This window comes from Eschrichtius robustus, chromosome 1, assembly GCF_028021215.1.
Source record: "Eschrichtius robustus isolate mEscRob2 chromosome 1, mEscRob2.pri, whole genome shotgun sequence".
Lineage (NCBI taxonomy): Eukaryota > Metazoa > Chordata > Mammalia > Artiodactyla > Eschrichtiidae > Eschrichtius > Eschrichtius robustus.
In genome coordinates this window covers 181,539,379-181,559,537 of record NC_090824.1, presented here as the reverse complement: position 1 = coordinate 181,559,537, position 20,159 = coordinate 181,539,379, and the positions used below count along the sequence as shown (strand labels likewise).

Genomic DNA, 20,159 nt, shown 5'->3' with positions numbered 1-20,159 from the left:
TCTTCCACTTTTGCATCTGCAAAAAATGCCTCAAGAACCAGAAATGAATAAGGAATGTGATAGAGAGGACATATCTGTATGTTCAGCACTTCCCTGTGTGCAAAAGTATGAGGAAATGGGGATCAAACAAGGCAAATTAGAGTGGAAAAATAACTTAAAACTCATCACAAATGAGTTAGAGCAGAAGTTTGGTGAAATTTGTGAAAAATACAAAATTACTGTTTGTCCTGAGGAAGAGCCACTACATGATAACCGTAAAGAAGGAGCAAACATAAAGGAAATACCTTCTAATTTGACAAATAATATACCTGACTGTGAGGCAAAAGATGCATTAGGAGTATCTATCTCTCTAGCATTCCAAGCATTTCCTGAACAAAAAGAACCCAGTCTTGAAAATGTTTTTCCATCTTATTTAACCTCTGGGTCCTGGGGACATGCTTGCCAGTCATCTTCACAGCTTTATTTAAATGAAAATAAATTAGACTATGAAAGTGATAAACCAGACACTGAACATGTTTTTAACAAAAATGAGGAGATTTTTTATAATGATACAGAAAATAAAAAAGTAAGGGACCCAGTAGTTGCATTTGAAGTGCAAGAAGACCAAGAGTTTGATATGCAAATGTTACAAAATATGAACCAAAATACCACTAATCGGAAATTAGACATCGGATGTATACCTCAGTCTAGTGATCCCAAAAGACTTTTTGATTTATGGCTTGCCCGCTCCAATGAAATCAAACACATGATTCAAATAAAAAGTGATATTTCTGCTGTTACAAATACTTATAAGAAAACCAAACCAATACAAGACTCGTTCCAGAAGCCATTGCTTGCAGATAATTGCAGTGCTAATAACTATAAAAGCATGGGACCTGAATTAGAAAATGGGAGTTCTTCTCCACCGAATAGTAACAGAACATCCAAAGTGTATCTAAATGAAGAATTACAGCAAGATATGCAAAGGTTTAAGAATGAGATAGGCATGTTACAAGTAGAGTTCCTGGCTTTGGAAAAAGAGAAAATTCGACTTCAAAAAGAGGTAGAGGTTCATTTGCTGCTACTTTGTTCTTTCTCTTTATCAATGATCTGATCCATTCTGATTTTCCACTTATGAATAAAATGGGGTCAGCTAAATAGGTGATTGTGTAGAAATAGATTACTTCTGCCATCTAAATAATAGGAAACTATTTTCATGGTTTTTGTTCCTTAATCAACCTAAGTCTCTCTCTGTCAGTCTTTCATATGGACTGGGAAACTAATTTAGCTACATACCATGTGACCTTCTGAGCCAGAATAAGCACAAAGGAAATTGCTTAAGAAATATAATAAGCTAGGGTTTTGGGGTTTTTTTTAATCTACTGGGTTTTAAATATAAATTACACTTCTATAGTATGGGAAGGAAGCAGTGACTGAAAGAAGGGACATAAACACATATTCCTGCTAAACTAATCTCTTTATTGTGCTTTAGTGTGTGTGATCTTCTCTGCTTTACTCAATCCCTTAGCACTTAGAATTCCAACATGGCCACTTCAAGATATTTTTAATAACAAATACATGTACTCCCACATATTCTTTAATCACCACTCTCAGATGTTTCTGTTGAGTCAGACCTTTACATTATGTTGTTTAATAAAATGTGGTAAGTTTTGACATGTATGATTTTATCATATAGGTAGTATAAACCCTCAGCAAAAAAATTCAGTATTTATCTCCAAAGGAGAAAACTGAGTTTTGACGTGAGGTGAGTTTTTTTTTTCCTTCCAGTAATAGATTTTTTAATTTGTTTGTTTGCTCTTTTATGTAAGAGGTGCATTGACTGAGTTTTAAAGATAGACAAAAATCTATATTCTCCTTTAAAAGAAAAAGAGATGAGCCCTACCCCCAACTGAGGCATTAAATTACTTTGCCAAAGTCACACTTTTAACTTATCTGATTGATTTGCTGAATTCATTTGGTAATTTATCAGATTCAGGGTTACAGAACTGTATCATCTCTTTTGGTGCCATGAAATGCTAGGAAATGCCACTTTAGGGGCTTTGGACAAATCATTGAACCTTTCTTGGTTTTATTCCCATTATTGGTAAATCGTGAGGCTAAAGTAGATAATTACTTCTATACCCGTTAGCTATAAAATTTCATGGTTATTGAATGTGAAATTGGGAGACATTGCTCATTTTCCAGAATTCCACACTAACTAACAATTCATCAGTTTCACTCTACTCCTGTTTTTTGGTAAACTTTGGTTCACATATTTTAGTGAACACCATCACTTTTTTGATATCCCCAGGATCCAAATGAAAAAAGAATTGTAAAAGGCAGTGGGGGAAGAATAGCTTCAGTGCAGAAAGAAGAATGTTTCCTTTTTGTTACTGAATGTTTCCTTTTTGTTACCAAGGTGTCACATCCTCTAAATTTGGCTGTTTAATGCAAAATCCAGGTGGTAAAGACCGAAGAGGACAAATTTTGTGTCTTTGTCTCTTTATTTCTCTATCTCTGCCATCAGACGGGGAAGAGTGGATGTGAATAGCTGCACAACATTAAGAAAGTCCTTTTTGAAATTTTTAAAATTTTATTTCTTTTCCTCAAACAGAAGCAGAATTTACAAAAATTTCAATGACTTGTAATTAAAAAAATTAAAGTAAGCACAAAAATATTTTTATTGCTTAAAACCGGGGCAAACTCTGAGTCAAGTAATTAATGAAAATGAAAAGGTCTTTATAATGAATAAAGTAATAACAATTATATGTAGTGTCAAACTTTCATTAAAGGTTGAAGAAGAAAAGAAGAAGCACAAAAGTAGTGAAATGGAAGTGTCAGAAAACATATATGATGCTGATGATAGTGGATTAATTCAACAGAGAAAGAGCAGAAAAACTAATAACCAGCAGTTTCCTACTATGGAGAATGAAGATTCTGATAGGTAAACCTATGTCAGTATTTAACAATAGATAATTGTTATTTTCCTATAAAACAAGTGCTCATTTGAGCTAGTGTTCATGATTAACAAATTTTATATTTTACTAGGGTTATAGTTATTTTTAATACTCTTTTCCTTTAACCTTAATACTAGAGTTAATTGGTTAACACACCACCGTATTACAGTATTAGAGTATTCTGGATTTGACTGTATACTTACCTTTACCCGTGTGTTGTATATTTAAATATATTTTATGTTACTGATTAGTGTCCTTTGATTTCAGCTTGAAGACTCCTTTCAGCATTTCTTGTGAGGCAGGTCTAGTGGTGATGACCTCCCTCAGCTTTGGTTTGTTTGGGAAAGTCTTTATCTCTCCTTCATTTCTGAAAGACAACTTTTCTGGATAGAGTATTCTTGGTTGGCAGTTTTTTTCTTTTAGCACTTTGAATATGTCATCCTACTCTCTTGAAATCCATTGATAGACTTATGGGGGTTCCCTTATAATTTACAAGCCTCTTTACTTTTGCTGCTTTTAAGACTCTCTCTTTGTCTTTGATTTTTGACAGTTTTGTTATAATGTCTCCTGGCGAGGATTTCTTTAAGTTGAGTTTGTTTGGTGACCTATGAGCTTTAGGAACTTGGATATCCAAATCTCTCCCCAGGTTTAGGAAGTTCTCAACCATTTTTTCTTTAAATAAGCTTTCTGCCACCTTCTCCCTATCTTCTCTTTCCGGAACTGCAATGATTTATGAATTATTTCTTTTGATGGTGTCTGGTAATTCATGTAGGCTTTCTTCCCACTTTTTCATTCTTTTTTTCTTTATTCTCCTCTGATTGGATAATTTCAAAGCTCCTATCTCTTAACTCACAGATTCTTTCTTCTGTTTGATCCATTCTGCTGTCAGTGCTCTTTATTGCATTTTTCCTTTCATTCATTGTATTCTTCAGCTCCAAAATTTCCATTTGGTTCTTTTTTATTATTTCTATCTCTTTGTTAAACTCCTCATCTTGTTTGTGTATTACTTTCCTGATTTTGTTGGGTTGTCTTTCTGTGTTTTCTTGTAGCTCACTGAGTTTCCTTAAAACTACTATTTTGAATTCTCTGTCAGGTAGATTGCAGATCTCCATGTCTTTGGGATTTGTTACTGGAAAATTATTGTGATCTTTTGGTAGTGTCATGTTTTCTTGATTTTTTTCATGTTACTTGAAGTTTTGCATTGCTGTCTGTGCATTTGAAGTAGCAGTCACCTCTTCCAGTCTTTAATAACTGCCCTCTCCAATGTATCCCAACTTGCATTTTTTTGTTCCAGTGGTATGCTGGCACTTCTCTGCTGGAAACCTGGATTTCCACAAAGGCTCTCTCGTCTGTGGGTGATTGTCTAAGACAGTGTTTTCCAGGGGTTCCCTGGACGTTGCTAAGAGTGGCTGGAGCCAGTTCATGGGCCATGCAGGGTCCACAGCTGGGATGTGGTCTGTATGTCTGTTACCACTTGGGTGGGCAGGACTCCTCCCAGGTCCCTTGGTGTATGGTGCTGGATCCTGCAACTCCCATAAAGCCATTTTTGTCCATGGATAGATGCCAGATTGTTGCTGGTGGTGGAGGAATACTATGAGGTACCTATTTTTCAGCCCTGATGCTGACATGACCCCAACATGTGGGTGTTTAAAAGTAAATTTTCCCCCCAAGATATTTCCTTGAGTTCTTCTTTCATGTTATATATACCTCATGTTATTTTAAAAAATCATGTAAATTAAACATTATTATATATCAAAACAAAACAAAAAAATATAGTAGAAATCTAATTATTACTCCCATGTCTAAGAGTCATTGCTTTTAGGCAGTGAACTTCAGCTTTTCAGTGTAGCACTTGAGGTTCTTCAGAATGTCTTTCCAGACTCATCTCTCTGCTTCCTTCCATGTATTTTGTACTTTTCCTTCCAAGTTCCTAGGAAACACCTAGATGCCATGTGCCTAATCTTTGTGCTCACATTCTAATCACCAAGTAGAATGATTTTCTCCCTTTTCTTTTCCTCATGACCGCCTCTGTTTATTTCACCTCTTCTGTAAAGCTTTCCTATGTTCACTTATAACTTTCATATGTCAACTCTTACATATCACATTGTATCATAATTGTATATCTGTCTTTGAAGCAAGAATTTGTATTTGCTTACGTATGGTTGGTACTTCATAACTGTCTTGTGAACTAATAAATGACTTATGATGGGTAATAGTTGGAATTTTACAAAGATTGGTTTTTTATTCTTTATCAGTAGAATTATTAGAAAACATTGGCTTTTTTATGGATTTTTTAAAGTAGCGGTCCTGGCGTGCATATGAAGGAAGTAAAGAAAAATGAAAATGAAAAATGGACATCAAAAGAATGTGTGATTACACCAGTGTTTGAGAAGGCTGATTCACTGATTGGTGGTCTGCTACACATGAATGATGACAGCAGTTTAAGTGGAGTAGATCAGGATGATGGCAGGTAAAATCTACAAATTCTTTATTTTTAGGTCAAGAAATATTAGCACTGAATACTTTTTCTGGAAATAGAACAGCATAATATAGTGTACAGGCCACGACATAGAATTCTCAACTATACCAGACTAATGCTGCTGAAAGTTTAAGATGAGGACGAATGGCTTTGACCAGAAGTAGTTTCAATAAATATTCCCCATGGAAGCTGGACTGTAGTGAATAAGTGTAAATGGCTCCTTAGGGAATATTTACTGGGAAAGGCAATAGAGAACTGGATGGTAACTGAAGAGGAATGTGGAGTTCAAGGGAGTTTCCTTTCTCTTTTTATGTTAAGATGGGAGTTTCTAGAGTATGTTTGTATGCTGTTGGAAATGAGCCAGTAGAGGACGCGTTTATTCAGTTTAATCTTGTTTGCATGTCCAATATTAGAAAGCTTATTGATTGTATTACATTATCTTTAAAATATTATAGTAAACTAATTGTACATAATACTTCTATTCACGTATAGTTTTATGGTAAGGGCTTGTTCATTGATTTTGAAGTGTAATATTCTTATATAATTGAATATGCAGATGATTACTTAAAAGTTATTCTATCATACATAGATTTTTTAAAATTATATAATCATAAATTTACAAACATTTAGGCCATACTGAGTAGGATTTAATCATTCCTTGATAATTCTAGATGACAGTATCATCATGAGTGGCTATGGTTTTGTAAGGTACTCTAAAACAGATTATGTTAACTTCACAGTGGTTTAGATTCCAGGGAAAAGGGTAAGATTTTGTTTATATTCGATAGAAAAAAAAACTAGTAACAATCTATCACAGATTATTACTTTTGGATTATAAAGTTCTAAATTACAAAAGTCATGCTTCCTGTACCAAAAGTGTCATTAACACGTATTGTGCGCTCAGTAAGTATATGTTGAATGCATGAATAAACAGCTGAATGGGTGAATGAATGCCTGTTGATGAATTTCTTTACAAAAAGCAAATCTTTATTGAAAATAGAATTCCAATGTTGCCTAGGTCTAAAGTCTTTTTATTTTTAAAAAATATGTCTAAGATTCAGAAATTATTATTTATAGTTATAACTAGACACTTAAAAACACTTAAGAATAAATATTACCTTCTCATCATATTGTGAAACACAAGTGTTGAAGCCAGATTTCCTGGGTTTGAATTCTGGGTCTGCTGCTGATCTGCTGTATGGGCTTGGGCAAGTTACTTAGCCTTTCTGTGCTCCATTTCTTCCTGTGTAAAGGACCTAATGTATTACCTCTCTCCCAGAATTGTTGTGAGGATTAAAATGCCTTTAAGACATGTAAGGTGCTTATAATAATGCATAGCAGTTACATAGTAAGTCCTCAAAAAGCTAATATCATGATTATTAAGAAAGGGTTTCTTTCATATAAGGACTTAATACTTTCCAAATAGGTTTTAGTGCCATAAAATTAATTTTTATTGAAAATGACACTAACAAAAAACCCTGGTATATTTTTTCCTATCAAATAATGCAAGTAACATTATGTTTTTCCTTTTCCTTTGACTGTCAGCTTGATCTAATTTAATGCTTTGTTAATATTATTATGGTATATTTTCTTTGTCCTTTAATGTTACTCTTTCTATTTATTGTTTAATCTCTTTTATAGAAAATTAATTACCAATGCAAAGATTTTATGTAAAAAACAATAGATTTAGGTATTCTTTGTATTTTAAGTATTTAATATTTGCCTGAAAAGAATCGTTTGTTTTTTTAGGGCTGCAAAGGAAACATCTAACGAAAAGAACAAGGTATAGTAAAAAATTAATTATAAAAAATATTATCCTGTAGTAAAAAATTACTGTGTAAAAGGTATAGTGGAAAAATAGAAAATCTTCCTTTGTGGTAGAGACATTTACTTTGAAAAAATAATTTAGAAACACTGTTGATAAAGTTATCCCTTTGATAAAAATCTGTTCTTTTATGAAGTATCTGTGTTTTTGCTTTAATAAAGAGATATTTATCACCTCTGTACACTTAGTATATTTTAGAAATATTTTGGGGACATTGTGAAATAGTATTTTTTATTTGTAGGTCAAAGAGCAAATTAATTCTATGGATGACCTTGATGACTTAACTCAGTCATCTGAAACAGCTTTTGAGGATTGCCAGATGCTTTACTCTAATTATAAGAATTCCATGTTGCTAATTGAACAACTTGGCATGGAGTGTAAAGGTAGGACCATGGTATAAATATAAAGCCTTTTTGTGTATACTGTTGTAATATTTGGTAGAATTCACCAGTGTAGCCATTTGGGCCTGGAATTTTCTTTGTGGGAAGGTCTTTAACAAGGACTTTAGTTTCTTTTTTAGATATAGGACTATTTAGTTTATTTGTTCTTTCTTGATTGAGCTTTGGTAATTTCCCTCTTTCCAGGAATTTACCCACTTCATCTGAGTTGTCAAATTTATTTACATAATGTTCATAATATTACTCTGTTAGTCTTTTAATATCTATAGAATCTGTAGTAATTTCTCATTACTCATTTCTGTGAAATTAGTAATTTGTGCCTTCTCTCTCTTTTTTTTTTTTCATTATCAGCCTGGCTAGAGGTTTATCACTTTTATTCATCTTCTGAACATATTTGGTTTCACTGATTTTTTAAAAATTTATTTATTTATTTATTTATTTATTTTTGGCTGTGTTAGGTCTTTGTTGCTGTGCCCAGGCTTTCTCTAGTTGAGGCGAGCAGGGGCTACTCTTCGTTCAGTGTGTGGGCTTCTCATTGCTGTGGCTTCTCTTGTTGTGGAGCACGGGTTCTAGGTGCATGGGCTTCAGTAGTTGTGGCACGCGGACTCAGTAGTTGTGGCTTGCGGGCGCTAGAATGCAGGCTCAGTAGTTTTGGCACACAGGCTTAGTTGCTCTGCGGCATGTGGGATCTTCCCGGACCAGGGATCAAACCCGTGTCCCTTGCATTGGCAGGTGGATTCTTAACCATTGTGCCACCAGAGGAGTCCCTCATTGATTTTTCCATGTCTTTTTTGTTTTGTTTGTTTTGTTTTTTTCTCATTGATTTTTTCTTTGATGTTTTTTATTTCCTTTCTTCTGTTTGCTTTGGGTTTACTTTGCTCTTTTTTAAAAAATATTTATTTATTTTATTTTATTTTATTTTTGGCTGCGTTGGGTCTTAGTTGCGGCACACGGGATCTTTCGTTGCAGCGCGTGGGCTTCTCTCTCTAGTTGTGGTGTGTGGGCTCAGTATTTGTGACACTCCAAATGGGGTGTGGGCTCCAGCGTGTGTGGGCTCTGTAGTTGCAGCATGCTGGCTCTCTAGTTGTGGCTTGCGTGTTCAGTAGTTGCAGCAGGCGGGCTTAGTTGCCCCACTGCATGTGGGGTTTTAGTTCCCTGACCAGGGATCAAACCCGCATCCCCTGGATTGGAAGGCAGATCCTTAACCACTGAACCATTGGGGAAGTCCCCTAATTTGCTCTTTTTCTGGATTTTTATGTTGGAAGCCAAGGTCATTGATTTGAGACCTTCTTTTCTAATATAGACATTCAATGCTATAAATTTTCATGCAAGTAAGCAGCATTCTACAAATTGTAATATATTATGTTTTCATTTTCATTCAGTTCAAAATACTTTGTAATTCCTCTTTTCATTACCTCTTTAATCCAAGGGTTATTTAGATGTGTGTTATTTAGTTTTCAAATATTGGAGTATTTTCCAGAAATATTTTTGTTCTTGATTTCCAATTTGATTGCTTTGTGGTCAGTGAACATACTTTGTATGACTTAAATCCTTTTGACTTACTCCTTTATTTTATAACCCAGAATATAGTCTTTTTTTGGTAAGTGTTCCATGGCTACTTGAAAAGAATGGTGGTGTTCAAGTCTACAGTATCCTTGCTGATTTTCTGCCTGCTCTTTCTATCACTTATTCATTGAGGGGTATTGAAATCTCAGACTGTAATTGTGGATTTGTCTATTTTTCTTTGCATTTCTCTCAAGTTTTGCTTTATATATTTTGAAGTTATTAGGCACATAAACGTTTAGGGTTGTTATGCTTCTTATTTTATTTTATTTTTTTAAATTGAACCATCTTTTTCCCTTTATTTATTTATTTTTATTTATTATTTTATGGCTGTGTTGGGTCTTCGTTTCTGTGCGAGGGCTTTCTCTAGTTGCGGCAAGTGGGGGCCACTCTTCATCGCGGTGCGCGGGCCTCTCACTATCGCGGCCTCTCTTGTTGCGGAGCGCAGGCTCCAGACGCGCAGGCTCAGTAGTTGTGGCTCACGGGCCTAGTTGCTCCGCGGCATGTGGGATCTTCCCAGACCAGGGCTCGAACCCATGTCCCCTGCATTAGGAGGCAGATTCTCAACCACTGCGCCACCAGGGAAGCCCTGTTATGCTTCTTATTAATTGACACTCTTATCATTATGAAATGACCTTGTTTATTGCTGGTAATGTTTTTTGCTCTGAAGTCTACTTTGTTTGGTATTAATATAGCCACTCTAGCTTAGCTTTGTTTTGTCACATGTTAGTGTGGTATATCTTATTTCTAACCTTATTACAAATTTATGTCTGTATGTTTAAAGTGCATTTCTTATAGGTGGCATACAGTTCAGTCTTGCTTTTTGATCCAGTCTGACAATCTGCTTTTTTTAAAAAAATTTATTTATTTATTTATTTATATTTGGCTGCATTGGGTCTTCATTGCTGTGCACGGGCTTTCTCTAGTTGAGGCGAGTGTGGGCTACTCTTCGTTGTGGTGCGCAGGCTTCTCATTGTGGTGGCTTCTCTTGCTGTGGAGCACAGGCTGTAGGCCCATGGGCTTCAGTAATTGTGGCACGTGGGCTCAGTAGTTGTGGCGCACGGGTTTAGTTGCTCCATGACATGTGGGAGGACCAGGGCTCGAACCTGTGTCCCTGCATTGGCAGGTGGATTCTTGACCACTGCACCACCAGTGAAGTCCCTGACAATCTGCTTTTTAATTGAGGTTTTCAGACCATTTTCACTTAACGTGATTATTGATATAGTAGGTTTGAATCTGTCATTATGCTGTTTGATTTCTGTTTGTCCCATCTGTTCTTTGTTCCCCTTTTCTTTTTCTGCCGTCTTTTAGATTAATCGAGTAATTTTTATGATGTAGTTTTATTTCTTTTTTGTTTTTTTGGTTTATTAACTGTAACTCTTTTGTTTCACTATTTTAGTGGTTGCTTTAGGGTTTACAGTATTTTACTTAGGGTTATCACAGTCCACCTTCAAGTAATATTGTACCACATCATATATAGGATAAGAATATTACAAAAGAGTTTACTTCCACTTCTCTCCTTGCCAGATCCTCCTGGATCTGTGGGATTGTAGTTTTCATTAAGTTTAGAAAGTTGTTGGCCATTCTTTTCTTCAAATATTTTTTTTCTGTCTCTTTCCTCCACCTCTTTAGGGCATTGTATATTTAGCCACTTGAATTCCTGGTCAGGGAATTAAGATCCCGCATGCTGTGCGGCATGGCCAAAAAAAAAAAAATGTTCAACGTATGGATGAGTGAAGGTGAAAATGCACAGTGCTTTATACACAAAAATTACTCATATATTTTATTTCTATCTTTGTTTTCTTCCTAATGCAGATTCTGTTAGCTTATTGAAAATTCAGGATGCAGTTCTTTCATATGAAAGATTAATAGAACTTAAAAAAAATCACTGTGAACTACTTACAGGAAAAAATAAAAAAATGGAAAGTAAGGTTAGTGGGCTACAAAAGGAGCTATCAGAAACAAAAGAAATGAAATCACAGTTAGAGCATCAAAAAGTGGAGTGGGAACAAGAGCTCTGCAGCTTGAGGTATTGAACATCTTGGTTTTAAAGAAATATTTGAACTGTTTTTATTTACTGTAATACTACAGATGTGTATTTACTTTAATACTATGGGAAGTTTTATAATTGCTAACTTACCTGCTGGGATTTTACAGGGGAGAAAACTTCATTAGTATTGTGAAGTGTGAAATTCTTGGAAATAATACAGCAAGTTCTTAACAGTGAATACTTCTACTAATAATTTAATGTATATATTTCCAAATCATCATTTTCATGGCCATACAGAAGTCCTCCATACGGAAGCCTCATTTTTATTTTTTTGTAATCTCTCTTTTTTTTTTTAAATTTCATTTATTATTTTATACAGCAGGTTCTTATTAGTTACCCATTTTATACATATTAGTGTAAACATGTCAATCCCAAGCTCCCAGTTCATCCCACCACCCCCCCCCACGCTTTCCCCCCTTGGTGTCCATACGTTTGTTCTCTACATCTGTGTCTCTATTTCTGCCTTGCAAACCGGTTCACCTGTACCATTTTTCTAGATTCCACATATATGCGTTAATATACAATATTTGTTTTTCTCTTTCTGACTTACTTCACTCTGTATGATAGTTTCTAAGTCCATCCACGTCTCTACAAATGAACCAATTTTGTTCCTTTCTATGGCTGAGTAATATTCCATTGTGTATATGTGCTACATCTTCTTTATCCATTTGTCTGTTGTTGGGCATTTATGTTGCTTCCATGACCTGGCTATTGTAAACAGTGCTACAATGAACATTGGGGTGCTTGTGTCTTTTTGAATTATGGTCATTATTTTTTTAACAAATTGAATTTCAGTTGTTTTTCTTTTTTCTGTATTATATTTAATGCTGCAAGGAACGTCTCTTCTATAAATTCATTTCTACATTTCTGATTATTTATTTTGAATAAATTTTTTAATATTGTGTTATTTGGTTAAAGTATGAGAACTTTTAAAAAAGGTCTTTGATCCATGTTTCTAAATTGTTCTCCGGAAAGTTTATATTACTTTATACTCCCACCCACAGAAGTATGAAATGGCCATTTTTCTCAAGACAAAATTAAAAAAAAAATTTATGCAGTTTTATTCTTAACATATGCATGGATGAAATAAAAGGTAAAAATGGAAGGTGATTACTGATTAGTTTATTCAATTTCCCTTTCATACAGAGATAAAATTAGTTCAAAGGTTTGTGCTGAAAGCACAAAATACTCTTTATTATTTAATTAATTAATATGGATCCTGCCTTACGGGATTTAAAATGATTTATTAAATAGATAATAATCAACAAGTTGAAAATGTTGCAAAAGAAGAAACATAAAAAGTGTGGTGCAACAGATATTAGACTCCCTAGCCTAGTCTTGGATTACAGTGTCTGAAGATGTATGTTCTGTAAAAGACATCTGCAGATTTTATCTGGCACTGTAAGTCATTTAGGGGTACCTGTAGTATTTTATGAAGTTGAAATTTTATTTCTAGTGATCTTATAAACTTGTTTCTAAATAACAGCTTCTCTTTTTAATTAGTAACTAAATTATCTGTCCCAAAGGAGGAGTAATTATGACAGTGTGGAAAACAGGGTAATTTTCGACCTAACTTCACTGACTAATTTCAAAATTTCTTTCCTACACTATTCACCGGAGTTACTCTTGACTAAAACTTACTTAGGTGGCAGAATGTTTTTTCAGTGCTACCTTTCAAGTGTATATATCTTTATGAAGAGATTGAAGTGAGGAATTAAAAATATGAGACCTAGAAAGGAAAAAAAAAACTGGAGAACAGAAATTTCATTAGGATACTAAATCAACGGGTGAATAGACAGATCATAAAATGAACTTTTTATTTTCTAACAAAACACATTTTAAGGTAAGCATATTTAACTGCAGATTCACCCTAAAACAAGAAGAAGAGAAGAGAAGAAATGCTGACATGTTATATGAGAAAATTAGGGAGCAGTTAAGAAGAAAAGAAGAGCAATACAGTAAAGAAGTTGAAATGAAACAACAACTTGAACTCACTCTCAGAGCGCTAGACATGGAACTGAGGACTGTGAGAAATAATCTGAATCAGGTAAGTTAATCTTTGGTGAAAATTTCAAATTTCTAACACTATTTCATCAGTATTATTTATAATATTTCTTTGATTTAATATATATTATTTAGGTTTAAAACAAATAAAAAGTGTTATCCTAAATATGAACTATGACATTTATAGCTTAAATTATTAATTTCTTGCCATTCTTAGCTTCTAATACATGCTCTGTGTATGTTTTCTGAATGGAGGAATGGAAGGTAAATTGAGCTTAATCATTAACATAATGATTGGCATTTTTGGTCCATTCAAAAGTAATATTCTTAATTCCAATCCATGTGTTAATTTTGGCTTTTTTATGTTAAAATACAGGCTAAATTGCCTTGAGACTGTGATGGAACTAGTTAAATGCTTTGTAAAAAGATTTTCTTTCACAATACTGTATCTCCCTGTATTTTTGCTCTGTGATAAGTTTGGCGGTCATTTAAATTAAAATCTGAGTTATTCATGTGGGATAAACATCCTTGTGCTTATTTAAAAAGGCTACTTCCTTTTAACAGTTTTTTTTTTTTTTAATTCTGCTCTTAAGCTTTTTACTTTTTTTTTTTAATGGTATGAGACCAAAAACCTCATGAAATGTGTCTCCAGGTTGTAGAAGAGCGAAATGACACTCAGAGGCAGCTTTCTCGAGAACAGAATGCCAGAATTTTGCAAGATGGAATCCTGACCAATCACTTTGCCAAACAAAAGGAGATAGAAATGACTAATAAGGAAATGAATTCTGAGGTATTTTCTTTAATCATTTTCAAATATTTGTGTGTATGTATCTGTATATGTATATATTTTAAAAACCAATACTATACATCATAGACAGTATAGAGGATATTTAAAACCTATTTAAGTATATTTTGGGGAGGGGGTGACGTTTCTCGTCCGTTGGATATTTAATTTTTTTTTTTAAATTAATTTATTATTTATTTATTATTTATTTTTGGCTGTGTTGGGTCTTCGTTTCTGTGCGAGGACTTTCTCTAGTTGTGGCAAGCGGGGGCCACTCTTCATCGCGGTGCGCAGGCCTCTCACTATCGCGGCCTCTCCTGTTGTGGAGCACAGGCTCCAGACGCGCAGGCTCAGTAGTTGTGGCTCACGGGCCTAGTTGCTCCGCGGCATGTGGGATCTTCCCAGACCAGGGCTCGAACCTGTGTCCCCTGCATTGGCAGGCAGATTCTCAACCACTGCGCCACCAGGGAAGCCCCTCAAGTAGTATTTTTAATTCAAATCCATTTGTCTGCAACAGTCAAGCAGTGACATACGATAGCCTCATCCAAGGAGAGGCTTTTAATATTTTCCATAGGAACTGATGAACTTTTCATAATCTCAAAACTATTGCTACCATCTAGAAAAGTCTGCACCCTGATGGTGGTTTAGGCAGGGAAGACCATGTGTGCTCCACCATCGACCACACTACCCAACCAAATCCCAGCACTGAATACGTTCGTGCCCTCTGCTTTGGAGTGAACATGTCAATCACTATGCACCTCATCATTTTCAGTGTCTAAATCAGAGTCTGTTCTTGGTTTCACTGTCATTTCTTTAACCAGTACCCCATCAATGACATTTTCACATCACTTACAATTTTTCAGTATCGTAAAAGCTGCAATATTAGTTGTAAAAACATTTTTGAGCACTTAAAAAAATTATTTCCTTAGAATAAACTTATAAAAGTTTATAAAAACAAACAAAAAAAGAAACCCCCAAAACAAACAAACAAAACAACATTATGGTTTTTGGCAGTGATTTCACTTCCTTGATAGATTAATAGAGAGGTTAGTTTATCCCTTCCACTGATGGTAAGGAGGAAAGGTATAGCCAGTTCAGAGACCGTATTTTGGATGTCATTCTTCTACTTGTGAGAAAATTAACACTTTGCTCCATGTAGTGTCCTATTTCAGTACAAGGAACTTTTGAAAATAGTGATAGATATGCCATAATATTTATTTAGTGATAATTTATTACGTATTTTATTTTTAGTGAAACAGTTCATTGTATTTCCCCCTACCTTACTGTTTTAAGCATTATGAAGAGAGAATGAAAGTTATTGCAGCAGCGAATAATCTCATGATTTTCTAAGATCTCTATAAATTTTACCTTATTTACCACTAGTGTATGCACCAATTAGTGAAATATAAGGTTTATTTTGTATTTATATGTTTGTACTAGAGAACTAGCTGTGGTTTGGTGTAAGAGGACTCATAGTAAAGTCAGAAGACCTGGGGAAAAGCCTGCAGCTTGCTTGTATTTTTAACTTCCTCATTTCCAGGACTGTCATAGCTAAATGAGTTAATTGATATTTGTAGAAGTGCTTAGTACAGTTATCAGTAGATGTAATTCTTGTAACTGACTATAAAAATATTAGAAACATAGAATATTTATGGAATATTTTCAGGAAAAAAATTTTTTTAGGAAATTTAATCTGTCAAAATATATATAGAGCTAAGGCTTTTACTATGGGGTAGCTGTATAGGTTAGATAGCAGATGTAATTTTTTTTAAGCTAGCGGGTGGTATTTTATTTTATTTTTTATTGAAGTATAGTTGATTTACAATATTGTGTTAGTTTCAGGTATACAGCACAGTGATTCAGTATATATATATATATATATATATATATATACACCTTTATAGATTCTTTTTCCAAATATTGAGTGTAGTTCCCTGTGCTACACAGTAGGTCATTGTTGGTTATCTGTTTTTTATGTAGTAGTGTGTATATATTAATCCCAACTTCCTAATGAATCCCTCCCCCTCTTTCCCCTTTAGTAACCATAAGTTTGTTTTCTATGTCTGTGAGTCTCTTTCTGTTTGTAAATAAGTTCATTTGTATCATTTTTTTAGATTCCATGTATAAGCGATATCATATGATATTTGTCTTTTCTGTCTGGCTTACTCCACTTAGTATGATAGTCTCTAGGTCCATCCATGTTGCTGCAAATGGCATTATTTCATTCTTTTTTATGGCTGAGTAGTATTCCATTGTACAAATATATCACATCAGATGCAATTTTAAAGTGTAGTCAGATTTATTAATCTTTTATTTTAAGCCGTCTGGGTTTGTTATAATTTAGAGAAAGGCCTTTCCAATTCTGAGCTTCTTAAGAATTCTCTTGTGGTTTCTTTTTTACTTTCATGGATTCATTGTCTTCAATTAAATTTTTGAACTTCTGAAGATTTCTGCTTGTAAGAAGTCTGAGGTTTGTATCCAACCTATTTTTTCCAGTTGGATATCCACTTATTGCAGTCTTTTCATTGTATAAACATATAGGTTAGTCTTTCAGAGGAAATCATGAAATGTCAATTTATTGAGTACTAGCTAAAAATCTCCTTTGTTTCACTTAGGTGTCCGATAGTCCTGAAAAAGGAAAAGATCTGTTACATAAAAACCACATGTTGCAGGATGAAATTGCCATGCTAAGACTGGAAATAGACACAATAAAATGTCAGAACCAGGAAAAGGAAAAGAAATATTTTGAGGATATTGAAATTGTAAAAGAAAAGAATAATGATCTTCAAAAGACAATAAAACTGAATGAGGAAACATTAACAAAGACAATATTCCAATATACTGGACAGCTTAATGTTCTGACAGCTGAGAATACAATGCTAAACTCTAAGCTGGAGAATGAAAAACAAAGCAAAGAAAGACTGGAAACAGAAGTGGAATCCTACCGTTCTAGACTGGCTACTGCCATACATGATCACCATCAAAGTCAGACATCAAAAAGAGACCTGGAACTTGCCTTCCAGAGAGCAAGAGATGAGTGGTTACGCTTGCAGGACAAAATGAATTTTGATGTGTCTAACCTGAACGATAACAACGAGATGCTTTCCCAGCAACTTTCTAAAGCTGAAAGTAAATTCAATAGCCTAGAAACCGAACTCCATCACACGAGAGATGCTCTCAGAGAAAAGACTTTGGTGTTAGAACGTGTACAGAGAGACCTAAGCCAAGCACAGTGTCAAAAGAAGGAAATTGAACACATGTATCAAAGCGAACAAGGCAAAGTGAATAAATACATTGGAAAGCAGGAATCCTTAGAAGAGAGATTATCTCAACTCCAGAGTGAAAACATGTTGCTCAGACAGCAACTGGATGATGCGCAAAACAAAGCGGACAGTAAAGAGAAGACAGTAATTAACATCCAAGACCAGTTTCAGGATATTGTGAAAAAACTTCAAGCTGAAAGTGAAAAACAAGGTCTGATGCTGGAGGAAAGAAACAAGGAGTTAATCAACGAATGTAATCATTTAAAAGAGAGACTGTATCAGTATGAAAATGAGAAAACAGAAAGAGAAGTAAGTATCCAAGAAGAGAAATAATTCTCAGACTTCCTGAAAGAAAATTCAAAGTGATTTTGATTATGGCTAAATGTTGAATCTAGTTGAATATAAAAAATATATAGACTATAAATCTATAGGCTGTAAGTCAGCCTAAAAGCATACCTTGTATCCAGCAAATAAAGAATTAGACCTGAGAGGTATTTTACTTTGAGTAGAGACATCGTGTCACCTATGAAATTTTAAGAGATTAAGTTATAAATTGTTAATGGGTATAGACAGGTATTAGTAATTTACTCTTCTACTGCTAAGATAATAACTTTAATCTTTATGTCACCACATTTTAGTATCATGATGAAGCAGATAAATGAAACGCTCAGATCTAAAATGAATTATTTTGAAATTAAGATTCAGTTGTGTGGATTACCTTGACAGTCAATTCCAGATTTCCCAGATGAACTGATGTGTTGATGCCATATCTCATAGTACTTTTCTTTCAGTAGCTTGTCATAACTTTTTAGTTGATATAATTTTATTTTTATTCATGTCAATTTAAATTAATTTGGGAAATAGTTCAGCCTCAAATCATGTGTTCTTATGACCTCTCAACTCTTTAAAGGCATCTACTTTTCATTAAATCATAATTTGGGATTAAAGTAGTGAGTTTTAGCAAAACTATACTTGATTTAATCTTCTCACTTCTATTTATAATTTACTTGGAACATTTTTACAAATAATTTGCTCATAATTCTCATTTCAAGCCTCAGTTACTATCATTTGGATATAAATTTGTCCAATACAAAGAGAATTGTAGCTCTCTGTGACTTATTAATTTGGCATTGGACTCCCATTTTCAGACTAGTGAGGGGTGGCAGATTCATGAGTAGCAAGAATAGAGTGGGGGACAGGGTCATAGGGGCTGCCGTCGGGAGGCATTGGAGGCCCTGAAGGTCTCATTTTAATTCTAGGAATTGAAATGGGAATGACCTCATTTTAATTCTGAGATAGGAATCTATTGAGCACTGGATTGAATATGTGAGGATCTCTGAAGTTAATCGAAGCCCCCAGTAGAGAAGAGGGAAGATGTTCCCACCACTCATGCCATCTACACACCCATTTCTTTCTGAGACTTGAGGAGGTCCTCAAGCTCTGCAAATTGATCGGGAAGGGCAGGGAGTGGATAGCGGGACTGAATCCATTGTCTAAATAACTTAATAGCGACAAGGCCAGAGGGTAACACCTTCTGTGTCTTTAACCAAATTCAGTGAGCAGGAAGGTGCACATACAAGAAGAAGGAGACGAATTGATGTCTGTGGTGATAGTTTTCAAAGTACATATGTTGGAGTTATCTATTATTAACATAACTTAATAATAAGGTAATTTATAAAATCAGTGATAGAGTATCTTATTAGGCACTTGTGAGACAAATTCAACAAGAACTGGCTGATACCCTAAAAAAACAATCTATGTCAGAGGCTTCACTGGAGGTCACGTCACGTTATCGTACTAATTTAGAAGATGAGGCACAGGATTTAAAGAAAAAATTACGTCAAGTCACAAGTCAGGTATGTATGAAATTTAATGTGTCAGTACTTAATGTATAGGATAAAGTGTTTTAGGACACTAATTTTCGTGGACGGCTTTCTTTTGTATTTTCATTACAAGTAAATTTATTACAATTTTGTTATCTTTATAATGCACTTGTTTCTTAAACTCTGACTTTCATTCTGCCTTTTGCATTATATATTTTTTCTTACAATATTTACCCTTAGGAAAGTTGAGAATTGTGCATGATTCCTCACAGAAGTTGAGAGACTTTTTTTTCTATTAAACAGTATTTTTTAGTGATATCTCTACTACCATGATGAAGCAAGCCAGATAAAATCAGAGGATAATGTTTAATGGAATGTTCCATAAAATTGTCATTTTTCATCTTCACTTTCGTGAATGGATATAGTATCTGTGTATATTTATTTCATGGATTTCAGAATAACTTGTGCAGAAAGGTCATTATACAAACCAGTCGAAGTTAGGCATTGCCTTCATTTTCTTTTCATTTTAGATATATTGTAAAAGCATAGAGATACTCAGATCGTGTATAGTATGTACACCCAAAATAGAAAATTAAGAAAATTATCTAGATCCTGCCATTGTATTTTTAAGAAAACTATTGAGATATAATTCACATATCGTATAATTCACCCATTTAAAATGTGTAGTTCAGTCTCTCCTTGTATATTCAGAGAGTCATGCACTTGGCACCACAGTCAATTTTAGAGCATCTCCATCACCCGCAAAGGAAAACCGTGCATCCCTTAGCCATCACCCACGGCCCACATCTCCCTCAGCCCCAGCAACCACCAGTCTAATTTCTGTCTCTGTAGATGTGCCTATTCTGGGTGTTTCATATAAATGGAATCACACAGTATGTGGTCCTTTGTGATTAGCTTTTCTCATTTGACATAACGTTTTCGAGGTTCATCCATGTTATAGCGCATATCAGTACTTCCATTTCTGTTTATTGTTGAACAGCACGTTATGTGGCTAAGCCATTTATCCATTCATC

General features: G+C 34.5%; 1 protein-coding gene across 4 annotated transcripts in view; it reads left to right on the top strand.

Moving 5' to 3' along the window:
* Nucleotides 1-20,159, top strand: part of ANKRD26 (ankyrin repeat domain containing 26) — a 92,983-nt gene that overhangs the window by 47,320 nt on the left and 25,504 nt on the right. For 2 of the 4 annotated variants that reach the window (XM_068560356.1, XM_068560335.1), the window contains 9 exons: nt 2,772-2,923; nt 5,236-5,406; nt 7,165-7,198; nt 7,482-7,623; nt 11,017-11,230; nt 13,115-13,298; nt 13,908-14,045; nt 16,655-17,611; nt 19,006-19,158. In XM_068560356.1, the coding sequence (XP_068416457.1) occupies nt 2,772-2,923; nt 5,236-5,406; nt 7,165-7,198; nt 7,482-7,623; nt 11,017-11,230; nt 13,115-13,298; nt 13,908-14,045; nt 16,655-17,611; nt 19,006-19,158 (2,145 nt within the window). Of the gene's footprint in view, nt 1-12; nt 646-834; nt 1,043-2,771; nt 2,924-5,235; nt 5,407-7,164; nt 7,199-7,481; nt 7,624-11,016; nt 11,231-13,114; nt 13,299-13,907; nt 14,046-16,654; nt 17,612-19,005; nt 19,159-20,159 lie in introns of all 4 variants that reach the window. The other 2 variants (XM_068560324.1, XM_068560346.1) reach the window with 2 other exon arrangements.